This window comes from Lissotriton vulgaris, chromosome 6 (assembly GCF_964263255.1).
Source record: "Lissotriton vulgaris chromosome 6, aLisVul1.2, whole genome shotgun sequence".
In the NCBI taxonomy this organism is placed as follows: domain Eukaryota; kingdom Metazoa; phylum Chordata; class Amphibia; order Caudata; family Salamandridae; genus Lissotriton; species Lissotriton vulgaris.
In genome coordinates this window covers 1,879,807,882-1,879,831,790 of record NC_141694.1, presented here as the reverse complement: position 1 = coordinate 1,879,831,790, position 23,909 = coordinate 1,879,807,882, and the positions used below count along the sequence as shown (strand labels likewise).

The 23,909-nt window shown below is 45.4% G+C and overlaps 1 protein-coding gene across 1 annotated transcript; it reads right to left on the bottom strand.

Annotated features, from left to right (window-relative positions):
* Window positions 1–6,850: 6,850 nt before the first annotated feature.
* On the bottom strand, window positions 6,851–23,408 carry LOC147709746 (olfactory receptor 5M11-like). The gene is made up of 2 exons (XM_086926091.1): window positions 23,316–23,408; window positions 6,851–7,798 (listed from the first exon to the last, which is right to left on the bottom strand). Exons 1-2 carry the CDS (start codon window positions 23,406–23,408, stop codon window positions 6,851–6,853), a joined length of 1,041 nt encoding a protein of 346 aa, XP_086782217.1.
* Between the last annotated feature and the right edge of the window lie 501 nt (window positions 23,409–23,909).

Below are 23,909 nucleotides of genomic sequence, written 5' to 3'. Positions count from 1 at the left end.
TCTACATTTTGGGGTGTGGCTGTAACAAGATTTATGTTGGAAGCACCAAGAGAGCATTAAAGACCTGCATCCAGGAACATGTCCGTGCAAGACGGAATGGCGACTTGAGGTACCCCATGACCTTCCATATGCAGGAACACCACAAGGACACGGACAATATGTGGTTCTTGGGCATTGATCATCAACCTGTCCACCCTAGAGGAGGGAACAGGGAATTAGCGTTGAGACAACGGGAGGCGGGCTGGATATGCAGACTCCGGTGCATAGAACTCGGTCATAACACGGAGGACGAGTTACATTATTTCCTGTCTTAGCCCTCATAATTTGATCCCCTCTTTCCCCCTCCCACCATGGATTGCTCATGTTCTTAGCATAGATCACACCTTACTTGTGAAAATACAGGATGACATGTCCCTATACTCTGTGATAAGAACTAAACAATGGACTGTCAAACCTGTGTTTAAAGTAAGATCTATAAAGATGCATTGTCAATTTGTAAATTCTAATTCTGTATATACCACCCTTCCGTCTGGAAGAACACGTGTAAATGGCCCCAATTTTCATTGGCTTTTGGGCACGCGTCTTATTCATTATTGTGGTCGCTGAGCAGGTTTTACATATTGTTGTATACAAATACTATCTTTTCTCTGTCTTTCTGCACCTTGCTATCTGCTATTGCCTTTTTATCTTGCATCACTGAGACGCTCCTCTCCTACGGGCTCTATGACCAGATTCTGGCTTAGATGATTGCTATACTTCAGGAGGACCAGGTTGGTTATTTAGCTCTTCTGCGCCTCTGCTGACAGATCGAACCTATTGTCACTTCACACCAAACATTTTGGTACACATATAATAAATATTTTTTGATCTTAAAACAAATGATTTATGAATCTGAGTCCATCCGGGAAACATTTGATCAAGTAGAATAACAGTATACAATTTAGGCTCGTACGCTTTCGCCGTGGGGTTATCTTCCTGTTTCTCTTTACCTCCCTGGCATAGCGGTTCTTACACAGTTACTCAGAGGGGGAACACAGGCAAAGATGGCCGCCGTACTTTCGTTGTTCCTCACTACCTTCGTATGACATTATATGTACCCTCCCATGTCACATTCTCGTTTCTTTCGTTTCTGCGTTATACAATTCTGCTTTACACCCTCCCAGCAAACAAGGTCATTAGCAACATGTGAGATTCACTTTGCATATTAATTTAATTTGCGTCTTAACTCAAGTCGCGTTTTCTTACTGACCTCTGACGCTAATATTAATAATATAGTAGGCCGGTTCTCATCAGGTATTGCGCTGTATTTTGCAATTTTTGAAATAAAGAAAAAAAGGGAACTAGAGATGGAGGGGTACAAGGACACACGTTCCCTTTAGCCATTCCAACATGGCCGCCGTTTTGACACAGGTTCAAATCGCGCTTGTTCAATGCACAGCGATTTCACGAGAGTGCGTTGGTGCAGGTTCCACAGGTGTGGACCCTTGACACAATTACTCCAACTATATATAGGACGGGATGGGTTCATCTCATTTGAACACGACGTCGCCGCGGGTGCTGTTTCGGGACGAGGGACGTGGATGGGAGCCGGCCGTTTTAACAGGAACGGTAAGTTTTGTATTCCCCCTTGCAACCGGGAGATCAGCGCTGCTAGCATTACTTGCAGTTATGGCCCACAGTACTAGGTCCCACCCTGGAAACTCTTACAAGCAATATCATTTCTCTTTTAAAAACGAAGCTAGGACTGCTCAACTTTGCACTAGAGCTTATCTAGGGGGACTTGCACACTAGGTCCCACCCTGGGAAACGTTCCCAAGCATTATCATTCCATTTTTAAAATCTAAGTTAGGACTGCTTAACTTTGCATTAGAGCTTATTAAGGGGGACTTGCACATTTTTTAACAAGCCCGCATGGACTTTACAAACCCCTTTGTAGTCTATAAAGGGGGACATGTACATTGTTTTGACAAGTTCCCGTGGTGTTTTCAAAACCCCTCTGTTGCCAAGGACGTACACTAGTGAGAACAACCACTGTACTGGGACCTATAACTGGGTACTACATACATACTCAAGGTTGTATTTAATGGTCACATACAACCATACATTTATTACAGATGAGGTTTCGTCATACATTAAAATTAAGTATAATGCCATATTCTATTTGATCTTCACTTGACAGGCCTGCTGGATTATACAGTGCCCACTCCCTCCTCCCTTGGACGATCAGGACATTCAGTCCACTACTTATTTCTTCATCTACTCAGGTAATTCAATCTTGCCGCACTTTTTCATTTCCTGTTTTTTCACTCCACGTTAGTCAGGAGATGTCTGTAATTCTGTTAGTTCTTTAACTATCACGCCTCATACAGGTTGTTACCCTGCTGTTCTCCATTTTTTAATATCTTTCAGCATACGACTTTGAGACTAACACTAAAGTGATAAGACCGGTTTTACCACCCGGTATTCCCTACAAGCACTGCATTCATTGCGCACCAGCAGGCTTACAGTGAGTATCAAAAGATTGTTAGTTCTAATCAATAGGGACCCTTATGCCCCTTTTCCCCACCTACTTTAACTACAGTTAGGTCAGCCTAAGCACCGGCATCACTGTTGCTTAACAACGCAATGACACTTTTTAATATGGTCATTTTTCCTATACTTTGTTTCATGTCCCTACAAAGGTCCAGCTCGGTCTAATTTAATTTTTCAAGAGGACTACACTTTCCGGGAAGACGTTCCTTGCATCCCGGTTCCTTCCATACTCCCCCGCATAAGCGACGAACCTTAAATCCAAAGGTAAATGAAAATTAAAATTTGACTTTTGTGCAGTGGTATCATTTAAAGCTAGATGTTTTTGGACCCCAGTCCCGCCTGGTCTCCTTCTCCTCCTCTCTGTCACCGTATTTGTTTCAGTGATAAACTGCCAGTATTAAACCCCGTATTAGGAACCGAATCTGCTTCAATAATAATTTGTCAATAGTTAACATCCCACAGGGAACTAGCCCAACCTTTACACAGGGTTGTCTTTTGCTATGTTCCTCTTACTCTCTCCTCTCTGTCTCTTCACTCACTCTGGTTTTTCCCCCCCTTCCGTTCTTGTGCCACATGTACACACATGGGCCTAGCACACCAAGTGCTGTGTGTACACTTCTGTCTCCCTAATTAATGAAATCAACTGTTGGCAACGGAACCCACCTCCCGCTTAATAAATTTGCTTATTAAAAAGCTACACACTCTTTGTTCTGCTCCCCTTTTAATTGTAAATATTACGTGTTTTTAATTGTATTTCCTGTTTAGACACTTGTACATATCCCTGGGCTTATATGTATCTTCCAAATGACAGAATTTCTGTAGGTTGTTACCTGTAGATCAATGAACACATAAGCTCCATGTCTATCGTTGTGTTGTTTTTAACATGTTAATTGTTGTATATGTTGTTTGATTGGATATTATTCTGTGTACATAGAAGATTGACTGTATATATATGTTTTTTACCGACAGCCCTGAAGAAGTCCCAGCTTGGGACGAAACGCGTCGGCTGTTTATGTTTCACTGATAACTGCAAATAAAGATTTAAAGAAGATCAACAACATCTCTTTGAAAAATAATTCTTTATTGTGCTTACAATTCATCCGCACTGATTTTTCTGTTACTTCTTGTTGTGTGGTGCACCTTTGCGGTATTTTTTCCTGTATTTAAATCCCTCAGGGATTAAGCATAGTGATGATGGGTGCCATCCAGTGTGCACACAATCCCCCTAATTAATATAAGGGTCAACGAATATCACGGGGAGAAAATCGTTCAGGTGCTGTATTTAAGAAGGGTCCATCATTGTATTCTGCTTCTTACACAGCCAGTTATAATATAGCAAAAGTGAAACAAACACAATGTTTAGCCTCAGAGAGGGATTGTTCAGCACTGCGTTTTGTGATGAAAAACAATTTAAAGTTCCTAATTAGTCAAAATAAGAGGTGGGTATTGTGTCTTCTTTACAGAATTTTGCTTGAGAGCTCATAGTATGTTAAATATTGCTCTTTTTCAATGGTTCATGCATTCAACTTAGACATTATTCATAACAGAGGTGTGCAAAATGTACATAATTTGCATAATGATATGAAAGTAAAAAAACTTGCACAAAATTATGTTTAATTACACAAAAAGTAGAACTGGCATTGCCCACTGTATTTTTGTTCAAAGTTTGTCCTCATGTCCACTTTAGACATGAGGACGCAGTTTGTAAAAGTTGTTCAAAGAAGCAAACCACCACAAACAACAATCATGCATGTTCTGTTCTTTACATCGTTCTGTGTGTTCACAAGACATTTGTACCACAAACAGTGCATAATTCGAAATGTGGCACAATGGCATGATTTGGGGGGTTTTGCATAACAAGAGTAATGCCAAGTTGTTGTCTTTTCCAGTTAGAATAATTTCTTGATGGCCTAATTCCTAACTGCACTGAAGAGGAATGCAGCATATAAATAACATTGCAATGAACTTGTTGAAAGCATATAAACATACTTTACTGTGAGAAAAACAATCTGGAAAAAATATTAAGGTAAAACAGGGTTGCTCAACAGTACACATATCAATGTCATCAAAGTTTATTTAAGGATGTAATATACAATTCAAAACCACTATCACAAATACATAATTAAATGTAAACAAGAAGAAATTCACAACATATTGTTATGTAATGGTATCTGCACTCACCCAGGAGGGAATCCTTGGGCTGAAACAGTAGCTGTATGGCCTGAACCAGGGTAAATAGATAAATGTATTCTGCTGAAATTCAGGAAGTAAGGAGTCGCCTCTGATGTGCATGGCTATGTTATCCCAGGTTTTAGGAATGGAGAAGGAACATTTCCGACTGCTGAATCTTGTTCTTCATATGCATATGTGTGAGTAGGAATCCAGCTGAGCAGAGGTATCTGGCAAGTTTGATGACGTTTATGTGATGGTACAATTACATGGGGCTGATGATGTGTAGGCATTCTCATGTGTTTGGGGAAGTTCAAGAGTTCTTAATTGTGGATTGGAAGTCAGTGGTGCTCTCTGAGGTGCACAGAGGTATGACCTTGGCATGGAATGTTGAGGCTGGGCCTAGCCATTGAGATTGTTATGGCCTTGGGTCTTCTGGTCAGTTGAGCGTTAATTCGAGTGTAGAGTGCATTGTCTTAGCCCATCTTGCTGGGGATGAGGGATTGGGGAATGACAAACAAATTCCCAACAGTCTTCTTGCCTATAAGATTACAGAGTCTTTTATGTAGAAACATTTTTTTTAAAATTACCCCACTCTTCTTCAAGAAACTCACAGTGGCTTTCTAACCCCCAAGCTCTTTGCTGTATATTCCAAGTCTCTTGGGTATACTGCACTGCACTGTCAGCGACTTCTCTTGTGGCTCTGCAGGAGTGGAAGGGGCAATAGTTCTCAAAACATTCAGTTTTAGCTTCTTTGGAAAGACTTAGTCAAAATGTTGTCATTACACATCTTGTACAAAAATACAAAAATATAGTATTATACACCTGCACACTTTGATACTGCGTTTGGTGAAGATATGATATGCAGAGTGGCTACCTGCTGTGCGGTAGACTTCCGAACGACAAACGCATTGCAGCTATTTATTCATGTTACACTTGCTAGTCTCATTTTTTATTGCGTGATATAATTTATCAAGTACATTAAAATTCACCAATGTTCTTCTGTATACAAATTCTAACGCTCATCAGCTTGTTGGATTCAATCCAGGTGGGGATGCAAACTTTTATATTCTTGCTTGCATGTGCCTATACTTGTTGGAGTATGATGTCTTAAGAATCAATAATTGGCTATCATATATATATCTCTCATTTTGACTTGCAATTCTGTATTCTTTTGAGCAGTCCTAGGTAAATGGTTCTGATATTGTTGCAGTTAGTAATGAACTCAATCGCCCCCTTAAATAAAAACGCAGTTCAACTACTAGAGCAAGTAACTTGGCACAAGCTACTTAGAACATGAAGTTCAAGAGGGTTTAGATTTTTTTATCCTGAAATGTTCCCACTTTATAAAGTAAATTCTGGTGTTGTAGGGGAAAATAAACATTGCACTGAAAACACCATCCACACCCTGACAGAGGCAAACCGTTTCAGCGCGAACACTACATTTATTAGCTAAGCCTGGTTTTAAAGATAATTTAATGTTATTATTATCTTTTCTGTGTACATAATATTTCGTTTCTGCCACTCTCTTAATGCCATCTCCAAAGGTTCTACATGTGTTATAAATTAACCTGACTTAAAATAAAGACTTGTATAGGAACGGTGCTCTATTAGGGGAAAAATGAAAAGTCAGCTCACCTGTGCACCTCTCTTTGGCACTATTTCTGATCTTCCTGCTTGTGGGTGGAGAGGATCCTAGTGATTCACTGCCTGTATGTTTTCCCTACCTCAGTAGATAAGTATACCTGTTTCTGCCTCAGATCAAAGAGGGACCTTCTATGTCTGGCCAGGATTGTTAGCCAGCCTTTTGATTATGTTTTGTTATAGTCCAGTGGAGGATGGGAAAATTGATGAATGACTATTGATGGTGGAAGACAACTATATATTTGCTTTCAGCAACCTGTGCTTTCCAGTTCTATATTTCTATATATGAGGTACAGGAAGCTTGACTTTGATGGTGTGTGACATCCACCAACTTACAACAAATGCTATACTAAGCACTATTCAAAATATCTGTTTTGCAATTATGCCCTAACTCTCACCTAATATTGTCTTTAATTGAAAAAGTGCAATATGCTTTCATAGCCTGTGTCAATATTTTGAAAACACCCAGTCCACTAAATCATATTGACTTCATATCTTATCTTTATTAAAATACAAACTTCCTTGTGATTTTCTGCAGAGCCATTTTCACATCCTTGTTTCTGAGTCCATAGACTATGGGGTTCAGCACTGGATGGATCACAGTGTAAAACACAGATATAAGTTTCTCATTAGTAAATGAATTTTTGGACACAGGTTTCAGGTACATCACACCAGCTGGCACAGCAGATATGGAGACAACTATCAGGTGTGAGGCACAAGTGGAAAAGGCTTTGTGTCGTCCTTCGGATGAGTGGATTCCCATGACAGTAATGGCAATACGAGTGTAGGAGAAGAGAATAATGATTAGTGGAATTAGTTCAACAGAAGCTGCAACACAGAAAATGATCATATCCATTACAATGGTGTCCCCACATGCTATCTTCACCACAGCACTGGGGTCGCAAAAGAAATGGTCGATTACACTGTGACCACAAAATGACAGCCGTAGAGTAAAAACGGTTTCCAGAAGTGCTGACAAACTGCCACTTAACCAGCAAAAAGTCACAGTTGTGATGCAAACAGTCTTGCTCATGATGACATTATAACGTAAGGCAAGTGAGATGGCTACAAAACGATCAAAAGCCATGACTGCTAGAAGGAAACATTCTGTATTTGCTAAGAGGGCAAACAAGTAGAGTTGAACTGCACATGCAGACAAGCTCATTCTCTTCTGCTCAATGGTTTGTGCCAGCATGTTAGGGACAACCAGTGTTGAAGTACAGATATTTATGAAGAAGAGGTGACTCAAGAAGAAGTACATCGGACTATCAAGGCGAGGGTCGCATGCCTTGGCTGTGAGAAGTGTAATGTTGCTACAGATGGTGAACATGTATATTACTATGAGAAGAACAAAGAGAATCTTCTGCACTAAGGGGTTCTCAGACAGACCCAGAAGCAGGAACTCTACTGCAGTGCTTCCATTCCTCTTCTCCATTGAGTCCTTCTGTATTGTCTACAAGAAAGTGAGGGAAAACAGTAGTCACTGTAAGTAACTAGGAACACATGAGAAGATTATAGTGCCTTATAGAAGCACTGAATGCACAGTAGACACCTGTGAGCACATACGTCTCAGAAGGAGACAAATAAGTTTGCCAAGAAATGTGAAATTTCCATCAACCATTAGCCGTTGTACGGGGCACCTAACCCAGTTAGTTTACTCTTGTATGTGTACTTTCTCATACATGTACTAGCACTACCTCATGAAAACCCAAAGGTTTTATGGCTATTCTTTGAGGGCATGTTCCATTATCATCACTCACTTATTACATGCAACAAGAACAGGAGAGATTATATTTAGTGCATATTTGAGTATATTCAGTGTGTGTTTTCTCCCTGTTCCTTCTCACTGACACTAATTTCCTTAAGTGCAAACGTCTGTTCTGGAACTGGTATCACCAGCAGGGCAGCTGCTGTTTCCTCATGTTGGACCTTTTGCTATTCCAGTGATTCTCATAACATGGTTGTCTATTTATCCCTGTCCTTTTATTGAAACAGGAGCCTGTACATCTCCTTTCCAGTTTTTGGTACCTTTTATTTGTTTGTCCAGTCTTGTGTAATAATGGTCCTATTGTGATTGTATAGTGTCAAATATCCTTCTATCATCTCTTATGCAGCACATTCTTACTTCTGTAGAGGGGCTTGATGGGTGTAATGTAATGTAAATGTAACTTATAAAGCACAACTCATGCCCAAGGGTATCTTGGAGCTCTAGAGGTTGGGCTAAGCAAGTGCACTAGGTGCCTTCTAATCCTGTGTGAAGAGCCATGTTTTTAGGGCTTTCCTAAAACTAAGTAGAGAGGGGCTGTTTTCACAGTCAGGGGGAGACTGTTCCAGAGCATCCCAGCGGTCCTGAAAAATCTCTCCCCCCCAAGTGGACTTCCTAAATGGGGGAACCATCATGTTCCTGGCAGAGCCTGAGCCCCGCACTCTTGCTGGTACAAACCATTTAAGTTTCCTCTACAATGGTCTAGCATGCAACATTTGCATCCAGGCACCAGACTTCACAGTGCAAGAGCATAATGGTGCTGTGCGGTACGAGTATATATGTACTGGGGGCAGGGGGGCACTTAGCACAATGTGTGCTCACACCCAGAGGGCTCCCAGGCAATTGAGCACAAACGATTTTCACACTGAGAGGGCTCCGGGGCAGTTCAGCAGCACGGGGGCTCACACCCACTGGGCCCCGGGGCAGTTCAGTAGCGCCTGGGCTCACAAACCCTGGGCAGCTCAGCAGCACGAGGCTCACACCCACAGGGCTCCCAGGCAGTTTAGCAGCGCCACCCTCTGGTTCATCACTGCCACCCTCCGGTTCATCACTGCCACCCTCTGGTTCATCACTGCCACCCTATGGTTCATCACTGCCACCCTCTGGTTCACCATTGTGACCCTCTGGTTCATCACTGTCGCCCTCTGGTTCATCACCGCCACCCTCTTGTTCACCACTGCCACCCTCTGGGTTATCACTGTCACCCTCTGGTTCATCACTGCCACCCTCTGGTTCATCACAGCACCCTCTGGTTCACCACTGCCACCCTCTGGTTCATCACTGCCACCCTCTGGTTCATCAATGTCACCCTTTGGTTCATCACTGCCACCCTCCGGTTCACCACTGCCACCCTCTGGTTCATCACTGCCACCCTCTGGTTCACCACTGCCACCCCCTGGTTCATCACTGCAGTCCTCTGGCTCATCACAGCACCCTCTAGTTAACCACTGCAACCCTCTGATTCATCACTGCCACCCTCTGGTTCATCACAGCTCCCTCTGGCTCACCACTGCCACCCTCTGGTTCATCACTACCACCCTCTGGTTCATCACATCACCCTCTGGTTCACCACTGCCACCCTCTGGTTCATCACTGCCACCCTATTTCATCACTGCTACCCTCTGGTTCACCACTGCCACCCTCTGGATCATCACTGTCACCCTCTGGTTCATCACTGCCAGCCTCTGGTTCACCACTACGACCCTCTGGTTCATCACTGCCACCCTCTGGTTCATCACAGCATCCTCTGGTTCACACCTGTCACCCTCTGCATCATCACTGCCACCCTCTGGTTCATCACAGCACCCTATGGTTCACCACTGCCAGACTCTGGTTCACCACTGCCACCCTCTAGTTCATCACTGCCACCCTCTGGTTCAACACTGCCACCCTCTGGTTCATCACTGTCACCCTCACAGCACCATCTGGTTCACCACTGCCACCCTCTGGTTCACCACTGCCACCATATGGTTCAGCACTGCCACCCTCTGGTTCACCACTGCCACCCTCTGGTTCATCACAGCACCCTCTGGTTCACAACTGCACCTTCTGGTTCATCACAACACCCTCTGGTTCACTACTGTAGATTATGAGGAGAAAGCACACCTTATCTGTAAGTGCTTCCTGTTGTGGTTTAATTAAAGCCTTGAGCATTTTGCCATACTTGTAACTATTCTCTGACCCTGCTTCGAGGGTCAGAGCAGCGTCAGAGAATAGTTGCAAGTACGCAACAAGTCTGGAGGCGCCGCTCAGGAAGCGCTTACAGGGTTACAGCAGCTGCCCACGTTAAAGTTAATTTCTTTGTAATCATTTTGTAAATGGTTACAAAGAAATTAGTTTCAACTTGGGCACCTGCTGTAACCCTGTAAGTGCTTCATGTACTTCAGTTTTTGAAAATCCGTCCCGCATGTGATTTAGTGGATTTTTATGCAATTTCGTGAGATTTGCGGACCGCGAAATTGCAGAAAATCCGCAAACTCCGCGAACAGAACAGATTTTACTCCCAGGCTTATATGAAAGCAGATATAAGGATTATTTCTACTATGCCCCTCTCTAGTCCACTTATATGTTGAGCTCTCCTGGTAATCCCTGTTTGATAGAATCAAGGCAATATAACAATGCCTGTGGACCAATGTCTAAGGGACAGGCATTGTTTCCGTTATGGACATTGAGGGGCAGATGTACTAACATTTCACACAATGCAGCACCTCAAGGCAAATTACCGTGCTGAGTTGTGTGAAAAGAAGATTTCCGAAACTCAGGATATTTACAGAAATATGGGGCATTTCTTCTACCTTCTTGCACTGACACACTGTGTGTTGCCTAGCACCAATGCAGGCACCCTCACTCCATAGTGCAAGAGTGCCCGCTTTATGAGCAGGTTTTTTTTTGTGCAGGAAAGGGCTCCTTCCTGCACAAAAATAATCCTTAAAGGCTTTTTCATATTTGTATGTCAAATGCAGAATGCATCACAAAAATTAAACTGAGATGACAAGGAGAAATAAAGATATTTTACATTGATACTCCTAGGTCTGACATGGGTACAATTTTGATGAATTCTCAGGTTTACAACACTTTATGAATCTGGGATGCACCGAAATCAGTGGCTGGATGTGTGGGAATGCCCGCAAGTCCACCCATTGAATGCCTCCCTTTCGAAAGGCTTGCAAGGCAGCGATGTGCGCAGCCTTGCATTAGGGTGCATTTACAAAATTATGCAGAGTCACTCAAGGTGGCTTTGCATGGCTTAGTGAATTTAGTTTTGGGCTTGCATTATCTTGTGATGACTTGTGCCACCCAAGGGAAACACAAGTCCTGCTTTGCTATTTTTGGGACTTGTGCATTTGATGCAGGAAGTGGAACAGTGCAGAGGGTGCACTGCACCTGGGACAGTTATTTGTTTTAGCTATTGGTCATTGCATCTCGTTGTGTTTTAGCAGTTTTTGGTGGGTTTTTCATCCAATCAAATTCTTTTGTTGTCCATGATTTGTCTCCTGTGGGATTTAGCTGTTTCTCATCAACAGACTGCTCCCTCTCCAGCTCTGGATCATAATGAGATCATTTTTAGCTCCACCGAGGCCACATAGTTAGGGATGTCCAATGTTTATCCACCATTGGTCATCAACATGGAAACCTTCATCTTTAGATAGGAGGTATTCTTGCCTTAGGTTTTCTTCTTTCATCAGTTATCCATTATCTACCACACGTTTTTCCATATTTGTATTACAGTGAAGAGACAAAATGGGCACAAAAAAGTCACCCTTTCTTTGGGTGAGCAAAGTCCAGACTTCACAAGTTGCTCTGGTTTCCTGCCATTGACACTCATGTGCTGCACTGATATTGCTGTATAAGTAGCCCTCAGTGGCAATCACGCATGTTGCTTATTTACTGACTCTTCAAGGAATTGCCAGAATGGATCAAGTTACACTTCTCTGTCATTTGTACCGTGGTGTGGCTTATGGACTGACTGATGAAATCATCTAGAGATGCTCACTTAGACCTAGTAATGTACATGTGTATGTGTGTTAAAGTACTGAATAGTAAAGGTACTTAGACTGTGTGACACTACCTACATAAGAAACACAATGTGGTAATGGTACTACCCTAGTAACTGCCCATTTGGAATTTGAGCCAAATTCTCTCTCCCTCGAAGAGATACCGGCCACAAATGAAAGAGGGTCTGCAAGTAGCATCTAATAATATACCACTCCCTAGAAACGAGTAAAGCATCAAATAGTTACATGTGGTTTAATAGAACATGTGTCTCTGTACTGAGGACAAGTGTGTTGTCAAAGACAGAAACCATCCCCACCCGTGGATGGCGTGCTTCATCAGTGGGTCCCTCCTAGGCATAAGAATGTATTGCCAGATCTTCTCCCTAGAGATGGTGTAGGAAGGTGGATATCTGACTATGGTTACCCCCAAACTTTTTGCCTGGTGTTTAGCTGGTTTTTGACTTAGTTGGCCTGGGATCCTGCTATTCAGGGCCCCAGGCTGATTGCTCTCTCCTTAAAATGGACTCCATGTACCCTAGGTGCATAACATAATTGGAACTGGTTCACCTTATAGGCCCCTGTAACAGTGTACCCTAGGTACCCAGGGCATAGGTGTATCCAAGGCCTACCAGGGGCTGCAGCACGTATTGTGCCACCCCTGGCCTGGCCTCCATATTTGACACAACTGGCTGATCACTCAGCTGGGGTAAGTCGGTGTAACCACCTCTTACTTAGGTACAGTATGTCTGTGCCTAACCCTAAACTGGACACATATGTTCCTATCAGCCACTCCTATGGAAGGCCTCATCAATCCTGGAGGCAGAGTGCTTGGAAATATGTGAGATGGTGCTCTGGCATGAGCTGAGCCTGTCTGCAGCTGTCGGGAACCACTCCCTAAGCTGTTCCGGGATATTGCCATACCATATACTCTTAAGTGCATTATAATCCTCGCGGTTAAATGCTATCTTTGGTTTGGCTTTATCAAAACATGTCGAGTAAGGTGTCATACGAATTGGAATACTATCCCCTCGCCAGTTCTGGCGACGGGGATAACATTCCACCCTTCTAGAGGGACACGACATGTGTGTAGCCTTAACCCCGGTTAAAGTTAAACAGAGCCTCAGCTTCACAAAATGGACGCTGCCACCACAGACACAAGTCTGGCCTCCTGCTGCTGACCGAAACTTGGCAGATGGTGGCCTGGACAAAGGGTTTCCTGCCTTGGGAGGTGCGAGCACCACCCCAGACTGGATTTTGTGTATTGGGTAGGACAGGGCTGAATAGAATCAGACATGCCCGGGGCACACAAGGTGTCCCCGTGCATAGGCCAGTCCAAACCGGTTCTGGGACCTTCCAGCCCCAGTCCTGGCGCGGAGCTGGACAAAGGAAAGGGGGTGTAACCGCCCCCCTTCCTGGTTCCTCCCAGAGGAGGGACCTAGTAGGTGATCCACCCCCTAGATTGGGAATAAGAGGGGGAGCAGTGCCATTGCACAGCAGATCATCCCGAAATCAACTTTAAACAAGAAGAAGACTGGACTTCGACATTCTGCTGCACAGAAGACTGAAGAGAATCTCCCTTGTGGCCTAGGAGTGGCCACCCTGTGAACACAGGTACCAACCAGCAACTCGACGTCTGCTTTGCCGCCGCCTCCCGCCGGAGACCGAGCCCAGAGCCCGACAAGAACCAGACTCCCAGACCTCTCAGAGCCTGATCCACAGTCCCTGCGAAGAAGGGACCCGTGGAGGCACCGAGTGACGTGGGACCGGACCTCTTGAAAGACACCCAAAAAGCTGACTGCGCAGCTTCTGAGGCATCCTCGACGTTGTGCTTTGGGGATTGAGAACCCCCACCACCGAGCAGCCCTTGCACCGAAGATCAGCCCTCCAGCATCTCCACGATCTGCGTGGGGCCCTTTTGCATTGTGCCACTCGACGCGCCATCCCGGCCACTAGCCACGTGGTCAGCGGCCATCTTGGCGACGAACCCGAAGATTTAAACAGCAGGTCTGGTTGCTCCAGACCTACCCAAGCTCCTGTGAAAAGGAGCATCCGCTCTGACCTTGCTGGTCCGAGTGAACAGCATCTTTCAACTTCTGCGTGGCTTGCATTTGCCAAGGCCTGTTTGCTCCGATCAGGTCGCCGACACCGCCAACAGCGAGAAGCCTACGTGGGACAGCTCGTGACCGACTCCTGGACGTCCTCGACCCCGGGTATCCACGTGGCTGCAGAAAGAAGCTACCCGACAACGCCTGTTTGCACCCGACATCGCCTGGTTCCAATCTGGTTCCACGGTAGTCACTGGCTAGTGACTTTGAACACTGTCCCCTCTGCTTTCAGGTCGTCACATCTTCAGATCCACCCTTGGATCCACCGGAACTCTTCTCATCGAGCCGCCTGCAGCATCTTCAGCTCCAAGCACCATCGACCAGCGTGACGAAACCCGACACAACTTCGACCCTGTGCACCCGCTTCCTGTGGGTGAGGTAACTCAGCTCCGCCGGTGCTCCTGCACTGGTACACATCCCAAGGGCCTGTGTTTTAAGTTTCAGCTCCGTAGGTCACTCGGAAGGTTCCTAACTTTCTAACTTTGTGCTTTTTACGCACCATAGACTTTGTATTGAGAAGTGCGTGCACTTTGAACACTGCACCCGAGTCCCGTGGGCCTTTCCCGACTTAGTTAACTCCAGTCTCGAATAGCTCCAGCGATTCCCAAGGCCCTCGGCCTCTTCACTTTCCTATTGGTATCTCTTATACCACTTTCTTAGTATATGGTTTAGGTGGCCCCTAGGGCTCATCCATATTGTGCAACTTTTGTGTATTTTAAACTGTCTTGTGATTTAACGCTTGTGCTTCTGTGCTCATAAAGAGTCCAGGGGATTTTAATAGTTAATAAATCAATATATATTTTCAATATATATCTGTGTGGTGTCCCTTTCATTTGGTATTCAAGGGGGTTGTGTATGGTATAACAGCTGGCTTCACATGCCTTTCAGAGTTTAGCCTAAGACTGCTTTGTCCACGTTACCACTAGGATAACTGGTCTACAAGGTTGAATTACAACCATCATCATAAGGGTTGCTTGGCATGGTACAAAGTGATCACTAGAACTAGTGAGCATTATATACCAGGCCAACTTCTCACATTGGTGGCAGCGGTGGGATCTGAGCTTGCTGTTGTTTTACCATTACAATCTTTGAGATTATCATCTGAAAGATCACACAGGTACCTGCTAGGTACATATAAAACAAGACTAGTATACTTAAGTTCTACTGAACTTAGTTGTTGTAGAGCAAAGGGAGTAGCACACCCTAACTACAACTACTAGATAGGTTTAGTAGGTAAACACCAGTGTAGGTAGATTGCAACACATCCACCCACACTAGAGCAATGTCTGGAACAGAGGGGTCCAGTGGACTTACTCCTGTTGAGAGTGACCCTCCAAGGGCACCATCCCAGTTTGCTATTTTTCCCTTTAAGGAATTAAGACAGCTTTGTGTCTTAAGGGGTCTGAAGACAGGGCCTTCCCCTACTACAGACCACCTAAGAGAGCTCTTGGATCAGTCTGAGGCTCTAAAGACCTCTAAAGCAAACCCCACAGGGAATGCTGAAGGAGGCCATCCTTCAGAGGATGACACTGTAGACCCCCCTGCCCCTATCATCCTAGTAGATGAGGAAGCCTCCACCACTGGAGCTCCTCAGGTAGATGAAGAGGAAGAGGAAGAAGAAGAGGAGGAGGAGGTGGAAAGCAGTGAGTCAGATGATGACAGAAATAGTCAGGTGCTGGTCAGTAGACTGAACCAGGCTAACTTAAGTCAACTTGGAAATGAATCAGGTAACAACCCATTCAGACCCCCAGGTGGACTTAACCAGGGCCATAGGAGGAGGAGGCATCACTCAGGTGAATCCAATACCTCCCATGTCTCTAGAGGCTCTCATGGTCACTCCAGAAAGGAGATGACTAGCCCTCAGAGAAGGGAACATAAGGCCAAGATGAGAGAGGCTGAGCTTAGGATCCAGAGGCAAGAGTTAGAGGTTGCCCTGGCTAAGGAGAAACTTGCTAGAGCAAGACAGCCTAGAGAGAGTGGGGTAATAGAACCCACTGGTGGCAGCAATATCCACAAGGATAAAGACAGGTCTTTTGATAATAGAAACCTGAGTAAGATTGTGCCCCCCTACAAAGCTGGGGATGATATCCACAAATGGATGACTGCACTTGAGAGAGCCTGCATGGTACAGCAGATCCCTCAGGAGCAGTGGGCAGCAAGCTTGTGGCTCTCCTTTGAAGGTAGAGGCAGAGACAGACTCCTCACAGTTAGTGATGAGGATTCTAGAAACTACATGGTCCTGAAGAGTGCTCTGATTGATGGGTTGGGCTTAACCACTGAACAGTACAGGTTAATGTTCAGAGACACCCAGAAGACACAGACTCACGACTGGTCTGAATTTGTTGAATGTGCCACTAAGGCTCTGGAGGGCTGGTTGCTGGGAAGTAAGGTTACTGACTATACAGGATTGTATAATTTAATTATGAGAGAGCAAATCTTAAGTAATTGTCAAAATCAGCTTCTACATCAGCACTTGGTTGACTCTGATCTGACCTCCCCACAAGAATTGGGTAGGAGGGCAGACAAATGGGTCAGAACCAGGATCAGGCCTAAGAACCAGGGTGGTGACCAAAAGAAAGAGACTACCAAGCCTCAAGAGAAGGGTGGGGATAAAAGTAAGGAAAAGACTTCCCCAGGGCCCCAAAACTCCAAGAATGGGGGTGGGTCCCAAGACACTTCTACAACCCAGAAAAAGCCTTATTGTCATACCTGTAAACAGGTGGGGCATTACAAAACAGATAGCTGTTGTCCCAAGAATGGCAATAAAGAGAATATACCTCCAGGTAAGGCTCCAACACCTCCTGTCACTGTTAGCAGTGGTCCCCCAGGTGGTGGGAGCACCCCCAAGAATTTGGGTGGGTTTACTTTTGGAGGACAGGTGGACTCTGGCCTATCCAGGTCCCCTAACTCAGATACTCTTGTCTATGAGACTGGCATGGGGTTTGCCAATTTCACTGCTTGACCAAACACTTTGAGCAAGTATAGACAGGAGCCCCTCATCAATGGTTTGAAAGTTGAGGCCTTCAGAGACACAGGGGCTAGCATCACCATGGTGGCTGAATGTCTAGTCCCCTCAAGGCAACGTTTACCTGATGCCAGATATCAGGTGACAAACATTGATGGCATAGAAACCAATCATCCCATGGCAGTAGTCAATCTTAGCTGGGGAGGTGTCACTGGCCCAAAGAGAGTGGCAGTGTCAGCCAACTTGCCTGTAGATTGCCTACTGGGTAATGATTTGGAAATCTCAGCCTGGGCTGAGGTTGAACAGCAAACCCATTCTAGAATGGTAAATCTCCATGGAAAGGTTAGTGGGGCTGTAATGGCTACAGCCCCAATTCAAGATGTCCTTCCTGAAAAGGTTGGGAGGGCTGAGCAAACCTCAGCCCCATCTTTAGATAACCTCCCTCCTGAAAAGAGTAGCAGGGCTGTACTAATAACAGCCCATACCCAAACTGAGTCTCCTCCTGAAAAGGTTGGTGGGGCTGTGATGGCCACAGCCCAAACTCAAACTGATACATGGGTAGTGAAGCCTGAAATGATGGATCACTCCACCCAAACAGAGAGCATTGAGGAGGAAGAGAAATCTCCCTCCCACCAGACTTTAGGAAAGGATCAGCCTCCTCAGGGAACTGATCTTACCCCTGATGAAGGAACTGTCCCAGAGGTTGTTAGGCCTGGCCTAACAGAGCCTCTGATGGCAGTGGACCCTTCTCAGGTGGGACCCAGTCTGAAGCAGGTAACCTGCCCCTCTCTACCTTGCCTTACTCAGCCCAGGGCTGCAGAGGACAAGAAGGACAGTGAGACCCAAAGGGCCCCCTGTCAAATAAAGCACCCCCATCAACAGATTAGGGGCACCGAAACTAGTAGCCCTAGTGAGGTGCAAACTTTAAAAACTCCTGAGGGATCCCCCTTAAAAGTAGTTAGGGACCTCCCCCAGATGGATATTGTTGGGCACAGCCAAACCTGGGACCCTAAGGGCCCAAACCTGAACTGTCCCTCCAGTAAGCCAAACAGAGGGACTCAGCCTCCAGCTTTAGGTAGCCAGAGGTTGACCCTGAGAGCACAGTGCAACTCAGTCAAAGAAAGAAAGGCACACATGGTGGAGAGTGATTGGAGGAAGCTGAGCCCTACAGAGGAAACTCACTTCAGTACTCCACCCCAACACCAGCCTTTGACTTTGCAAAGACACACCACAGGTAGAGATTCCCTATGGTGGAGACCCTCAGATACCCTTAGGGTGAGGGATTGCTTAGTGGACCATGAAACAGGGGGTTACCAAGCCAGAGCTGGTACTTCCTTATATGGCCACTTAGGCAATATAGGCTTACCTGGTCAAGGATAGCCTTATCTCCTTTCGTTTGGGGGGGGTTATGTAGGAAGGTGGATATCTGACTATGGTTACCCCCAAACTTTTTGCCTGGTGTTTAGCTGGTTTTTGACTTAGTTGGCCTGGGATCCTGCTATTCAGGGCCCCAGGCTGATTGCTCTCTCCTTAAAATGGACTCCATGTACCCTAGGTGCATAACATAATTGGAACTGGTTCACCTTATAGGCCCCTGTAACAGTGTACCCTAGGTACCCAGGGCATAGGTGTATCCAAGGCCTACCAGGGGCTGCAGCACGTATTGTGCCACCCCTGGCCTGGCCTCCATATTTGACACAACTGGCTGATCACTCAGCTGGGGTAAGTCGGTGTAACCACCTCTTACTTAGGTACAGTATGTCTGTGCCTAACCCTAAACTGGACACATATGTTCCTATCAGCCACTCCTATGGAAGGCCTCATCAATCCTGGAGGCAGAGTGCTTGGAAATATGTGAGATGGTGCTCTGGCATGAGCTGAGCCTGTCTGCAGCTGTCGGGAACCACTCCCTAAGCTGTTCCGGGATATTGCCATACCATATACTCTTAAGTGCATTATAATCCTCGCGGTTAAATGCTATCTTTGGTTTGGCTTTATCAAAACATGTCGAGTAAGGTGTCATACGAATTGGAATACTATCCCCTCGCCAGTTCTGGCGACGGGGATAGCATTCCACCCTTCTAGAGGGACACGACATGTGTGTAGCCTTAACCCCGGTTAAAGTTAAACAGAGCCTCAGCTTCACAAAATGGACGCTGCCACCACAGACACAAGTCTGGCCTCCTGCTGCTGACCGAAACTCGGCAGATGGTGGCCTGGACAAAGGGTTTCCTGCCTTGGGAGGTGCGAGCACCACCCCAGACAGGATTTTGTGTATTGGGTAGGACAGGGCTGAATAGAATCAGACATGCCCGGGGCACACAAGGTGTCCCCGTGCATAGGCCAGTCCAAACCGGTTCTGGGACCTTCCAGCCCCAGTCCTGGCGCGGAGCTGGACAAAGGAAAGGGGGTGTAACCGCCCCCCTTCCTGGTTCCTCCCAGAGGAGGGACCTAGTAGGTGATCCACCCCCTAGATTGGGAATAAGAGGGGGAGCAGTGCCATTGCACAGCAGATCATCCCGAAATCAACTTTAAACAAGAAGAAGACTGGACTTCGACATTCTGCTGCACAGAAGACTGAAGAGAATCTCCCTTGTGGCCTAGGAGTGGCCACCCTGTGAACACAGGTACCAACCAGCAACTCGACGTCTGCTTTGCCGCCGCCTCCCGCCGGAGACCGAGCCCAGAGCCCAACAAGAACCAGACTCCCAGACCTCTCAGAGCCCGATCCACAGTCCCTGCGAAGAAGGGACCCGTGGAGGCACCGAGTGACGTGGGACCGGACCTCTTGAAAGACACCCGAAAAGCTGACTGCGCAGCTTCTGAGGCATCCTCGACGTTGTGCTTTGGGGATTGAGAACCCCCACCACCGAGCAGCCCTTGCACCGAAGATCAGCCCTCCAGCATCTCCACGATCTGCGTGGGGCCCTTTTGCATTGTGCCACTCGACGCGCCATCCCGGCCACTAGCCACGTGGTCAGCGGCCATCTTGGCGACGAACCCGAAGATTTAAACAGCAGGTCTGGTTGCTCCAGACCTACCCAAGCTCCTGTGAAAAGGAGCATCCGCTCTGACCTTGCTGGTCCGAGTGAACAGCATCTTTCAACTTCTGCGTGGCTTGCATTTGCCAAGGCCTGTTTGCTCCGATCAGGTCGCCGACACCGCCAACAGCGAGAAGCCTACGTGGGACAGCTCGTGACCGACTCCTGGACGTCCTCGACCCCGGGTATCCACGTGGCTGCAGAAAGAAGCTACCCGACAACGCCTGTTTGCACCCGACATCGCCTGGTTCCAATCTGGTTCCACGGTAGTCACTGGCTAGTGACTTTGAACACTGTCCCCTCTGCTTTCAGGTCGTCACATCTTCAGATCCACCCTTGGATCCACCGGAACTCTTCTCATCGAGCCGCCTGCAGCATCTTCAGCTCCAAGCACCATCGACCAGCGTGACGAAACCCGACACAACTTCGACCCTGTGCACCCGCTTCCTGTGGGTAAGGTAACTCAGCTCCGCCGGTGCTCCTGCACTGGTACACATCCCAAGGGCCTGTGTTTTAAGTTTCAGCTCCGTAGGTCACTCGGAAGGTTCCTAACTTTCTAACTTTGTGCTTTTTACGCACCATAGACTTTGTATTGAGAAGTGCGTGCACTTTGAACACTGCACCCGAGTCCCGTGGGCCTTTCCCGACTTAGTTAACTCCAGTCTCGAATAGCTCCAGCGATTCCCAAGGCCCTCGGCCTCTTCACTTTCCTATTAGTATCTCTTATACCACTTTCTTAGTATATGGTTTAGGTGGCCCCTAGGGCTCATCCATATTGTGCAACTTTTGTGTATTTTAAACTGTCTTGTGATTTAACGCTTGTGCTTCTGTGCTCATAAAGAGTCCAGGGGATTTTAATAGTTAATAAATCAATATATATTTTCAATATATATCTGTGTGGTGTCCCTTTCATTTGGTATTCAAGGGGGTTGTGTATGGTATAACAGCTGGCTTCACATGCCTTTCAGAGTTTAGCCTAAGACTGCTTTGTCCACGTTACCACTAGGATAACTGGTCTACAAGGTTGAATTACAACCATCATCATAAGGGTTGCTTGGCATGGTACAAAGTGATCACTAGAACTAGTGAGCATTATATACCAGGCCAACTTCTCACAGATGGTATCTTTTATGATTAAGTATTCATGCCAATGTCAGGGTACAGAAAGTATTACTTACCCATGGGGGTCTGCTGCTGTCTTCTTCTAGGTAAACCTGGTGAGGAAGCAATGCGAACCATGGCGGCTGGCCATTTGTGGCATGGTGTAGGCTTGAATTGTGTCAGGTGTGCTGGTGCCATGTACTCCCATCCTGGGGAAAAGTGTAAAACAATGGATGTGGCTGTACATTCACATTGCTAAGCATAGCTAATCAATTTTTTGTTCACTGTTAACTGGCATTTTCTTGATTTCATTTACCTATGCGCATCTCGATGGGAGTCTGATTTCTTTACACATTTTAGGGAGAATGCACACCCGTTTTTCCACTTTTTAATCACATTTTTAACAAATGCTCTAAGGCTGAAGGTTATGCTTGCAAAACTCAGTGCGTGATCTGCCCATGGACGTGAAAATATTCAAACATAACTGTGACCAACATTATGCCACAGACCGAGGTGCACAGCCTCTTAAAGGCGGCCATTTGGCCCTTGCAATCCTAAATATACCCGCAGCATCTTTTCTTTTATACTTTACTTTAACCAGTTTCTTTGATAATCTTGTCCAATTTGTATCAGTTCAAACAGTCTAAACTCCAAGACATTCATGTTTCAATTATTTGATTAGCCATATTCTGTTTCCAACAGTGGTGATCCAAAATTAATTAAAGTAAAATAGAAAAGAAAAGATTTTGTTAATCGTATTTTGGATTGCAAGGGCCAAAGGGCCCCCTTTTGGAGTTTGTGCACCTCGGTCCGTGGTACAATGTTGGTCTCAGTTATGTTTGAATCTGATTTCTTTAAACATACGCTTTTCTGTGCTATCGATGAAATAAGAGCAGGGGTATGAAAGCATACTTTTATACACTTTCTACTCTATAAACTTACCTTTTGAATTACAAAACTAACTTTTCTTCTGCTTTCATGTAGTCCTGTGAAATAGGTTTAGGCCATTTTAAGGCAAGAGTCAAAAGGTAACACCCAACTATTGTGGGTAAGAAGCAATATCAACTTTATGATGATGCACTATAATGCTCAATTGAGTGTCAGGTGTGCTGTGCAAAAGCACCTATGCATGACTGACAATAGATGCTACATACTTACCAGGGGCAGGAGTGTGCAAGATGATGCTGTTTGTTTTTAACCGTGTTTCTTTATAGTCTTATACCTAGGGGGCAGTTAGGAAGGATACTTCCTAAAACTATTGTGGGTCATTGTCGGTTTATATCAAATTTCACTGAATTTTACTTCATCCACAGTTCGGTGTAGAGTGACAATATACTAGTCATGAAGAATGCTGAGAACCTTTTTGTTGGGCCATGAGCCAGGGAGAAACATATTACCTGCTCTCAGAATGTCTTGAAGTTTCACTCTCTGATTCCTGTTTAGTCCATCCCTAGGTGGCATAAGAATACAATTTTGTTTTGGCTAAGAGAGAGGTAGTTTTAATCAACTTCCCTTATACCTAGGACTCTACACACCTCACGTCTACTAAAAGCTTATCTAAGATCCACAATAATCAAAACATCTCAATATAGAGAGCTGTATCTCAACTAAGCGCCTCTGGTGTGAGGAGGGACCAGATGATAAAGCATGCCACCTAAGGGAGAGTGAGGTGTTCTGTCCCAAACTAAACACTTGCTCAAAGAGACACATGATCTCTTGCACTGTATGTACCTCATTGTGCTTTCTGGACATACTAGCAGAACAACATAACACCAAACGGAACATTGCTGCGTTCTAGCCTCCTGTGTTCAGCATGGCATGACATAATATTTTGAGAATGGCCCCAAAATGGGATCACTACTTTATCAATTATTAATACTGTACACACTAGAGTGCACACTCAAACATGTACATGTGATTACAGTCAGTTAGTAATATAGCAGCAGTAACCATGGATGATGTATTAGCTTCTCTAAGGTCTCCACACATGTGCCTTACCTTGTGCTCAGTCGTGAAGTCTGGTTTGCATCTTACTGAAGGCTGTAGAGAAGGCAAACTTGTAATGGAATCACTTTCTGGCATCAGTGCCATCCTTGATCATATATCATTGGGACATCTTTGTTATCTTCTGCATCGGGTACCACATTTATACAGATTACTGCCACATATTCCTCAAAGTCTCGAAGCACTAAGGAGGAGCAATTAAATGTACAGCATGAAGAACCACCTCTAAATGTGACACTGTGTTCTTATCCCCCAGTTTCACCACCTCACTCTCATCAACGAGCTAACCTCTGTTTGGCTATATTTGTCACAAACTTTGTTTAACAATGGTGTTATTGTCCCTGGCAAGCTGTTAATGTTCCAGTAAGTAAACAATTTTACAAAAACACTCTAATATCTATGTGGTTTTTAAAGTATCTTGTCCATGTAGTTTCTACCCCAAAGAATCATCTTTTTGCTAGCTAATGTGATTTCAGGGCTTTCCTAATGTAATGGATTATATTGCCACCTACTACTACTTAGGATTGAACAACTTCTGAATGTTCAAAGTTGTTCAGCTAACCTTATAGTGGGCCTTCCAAGTACTGA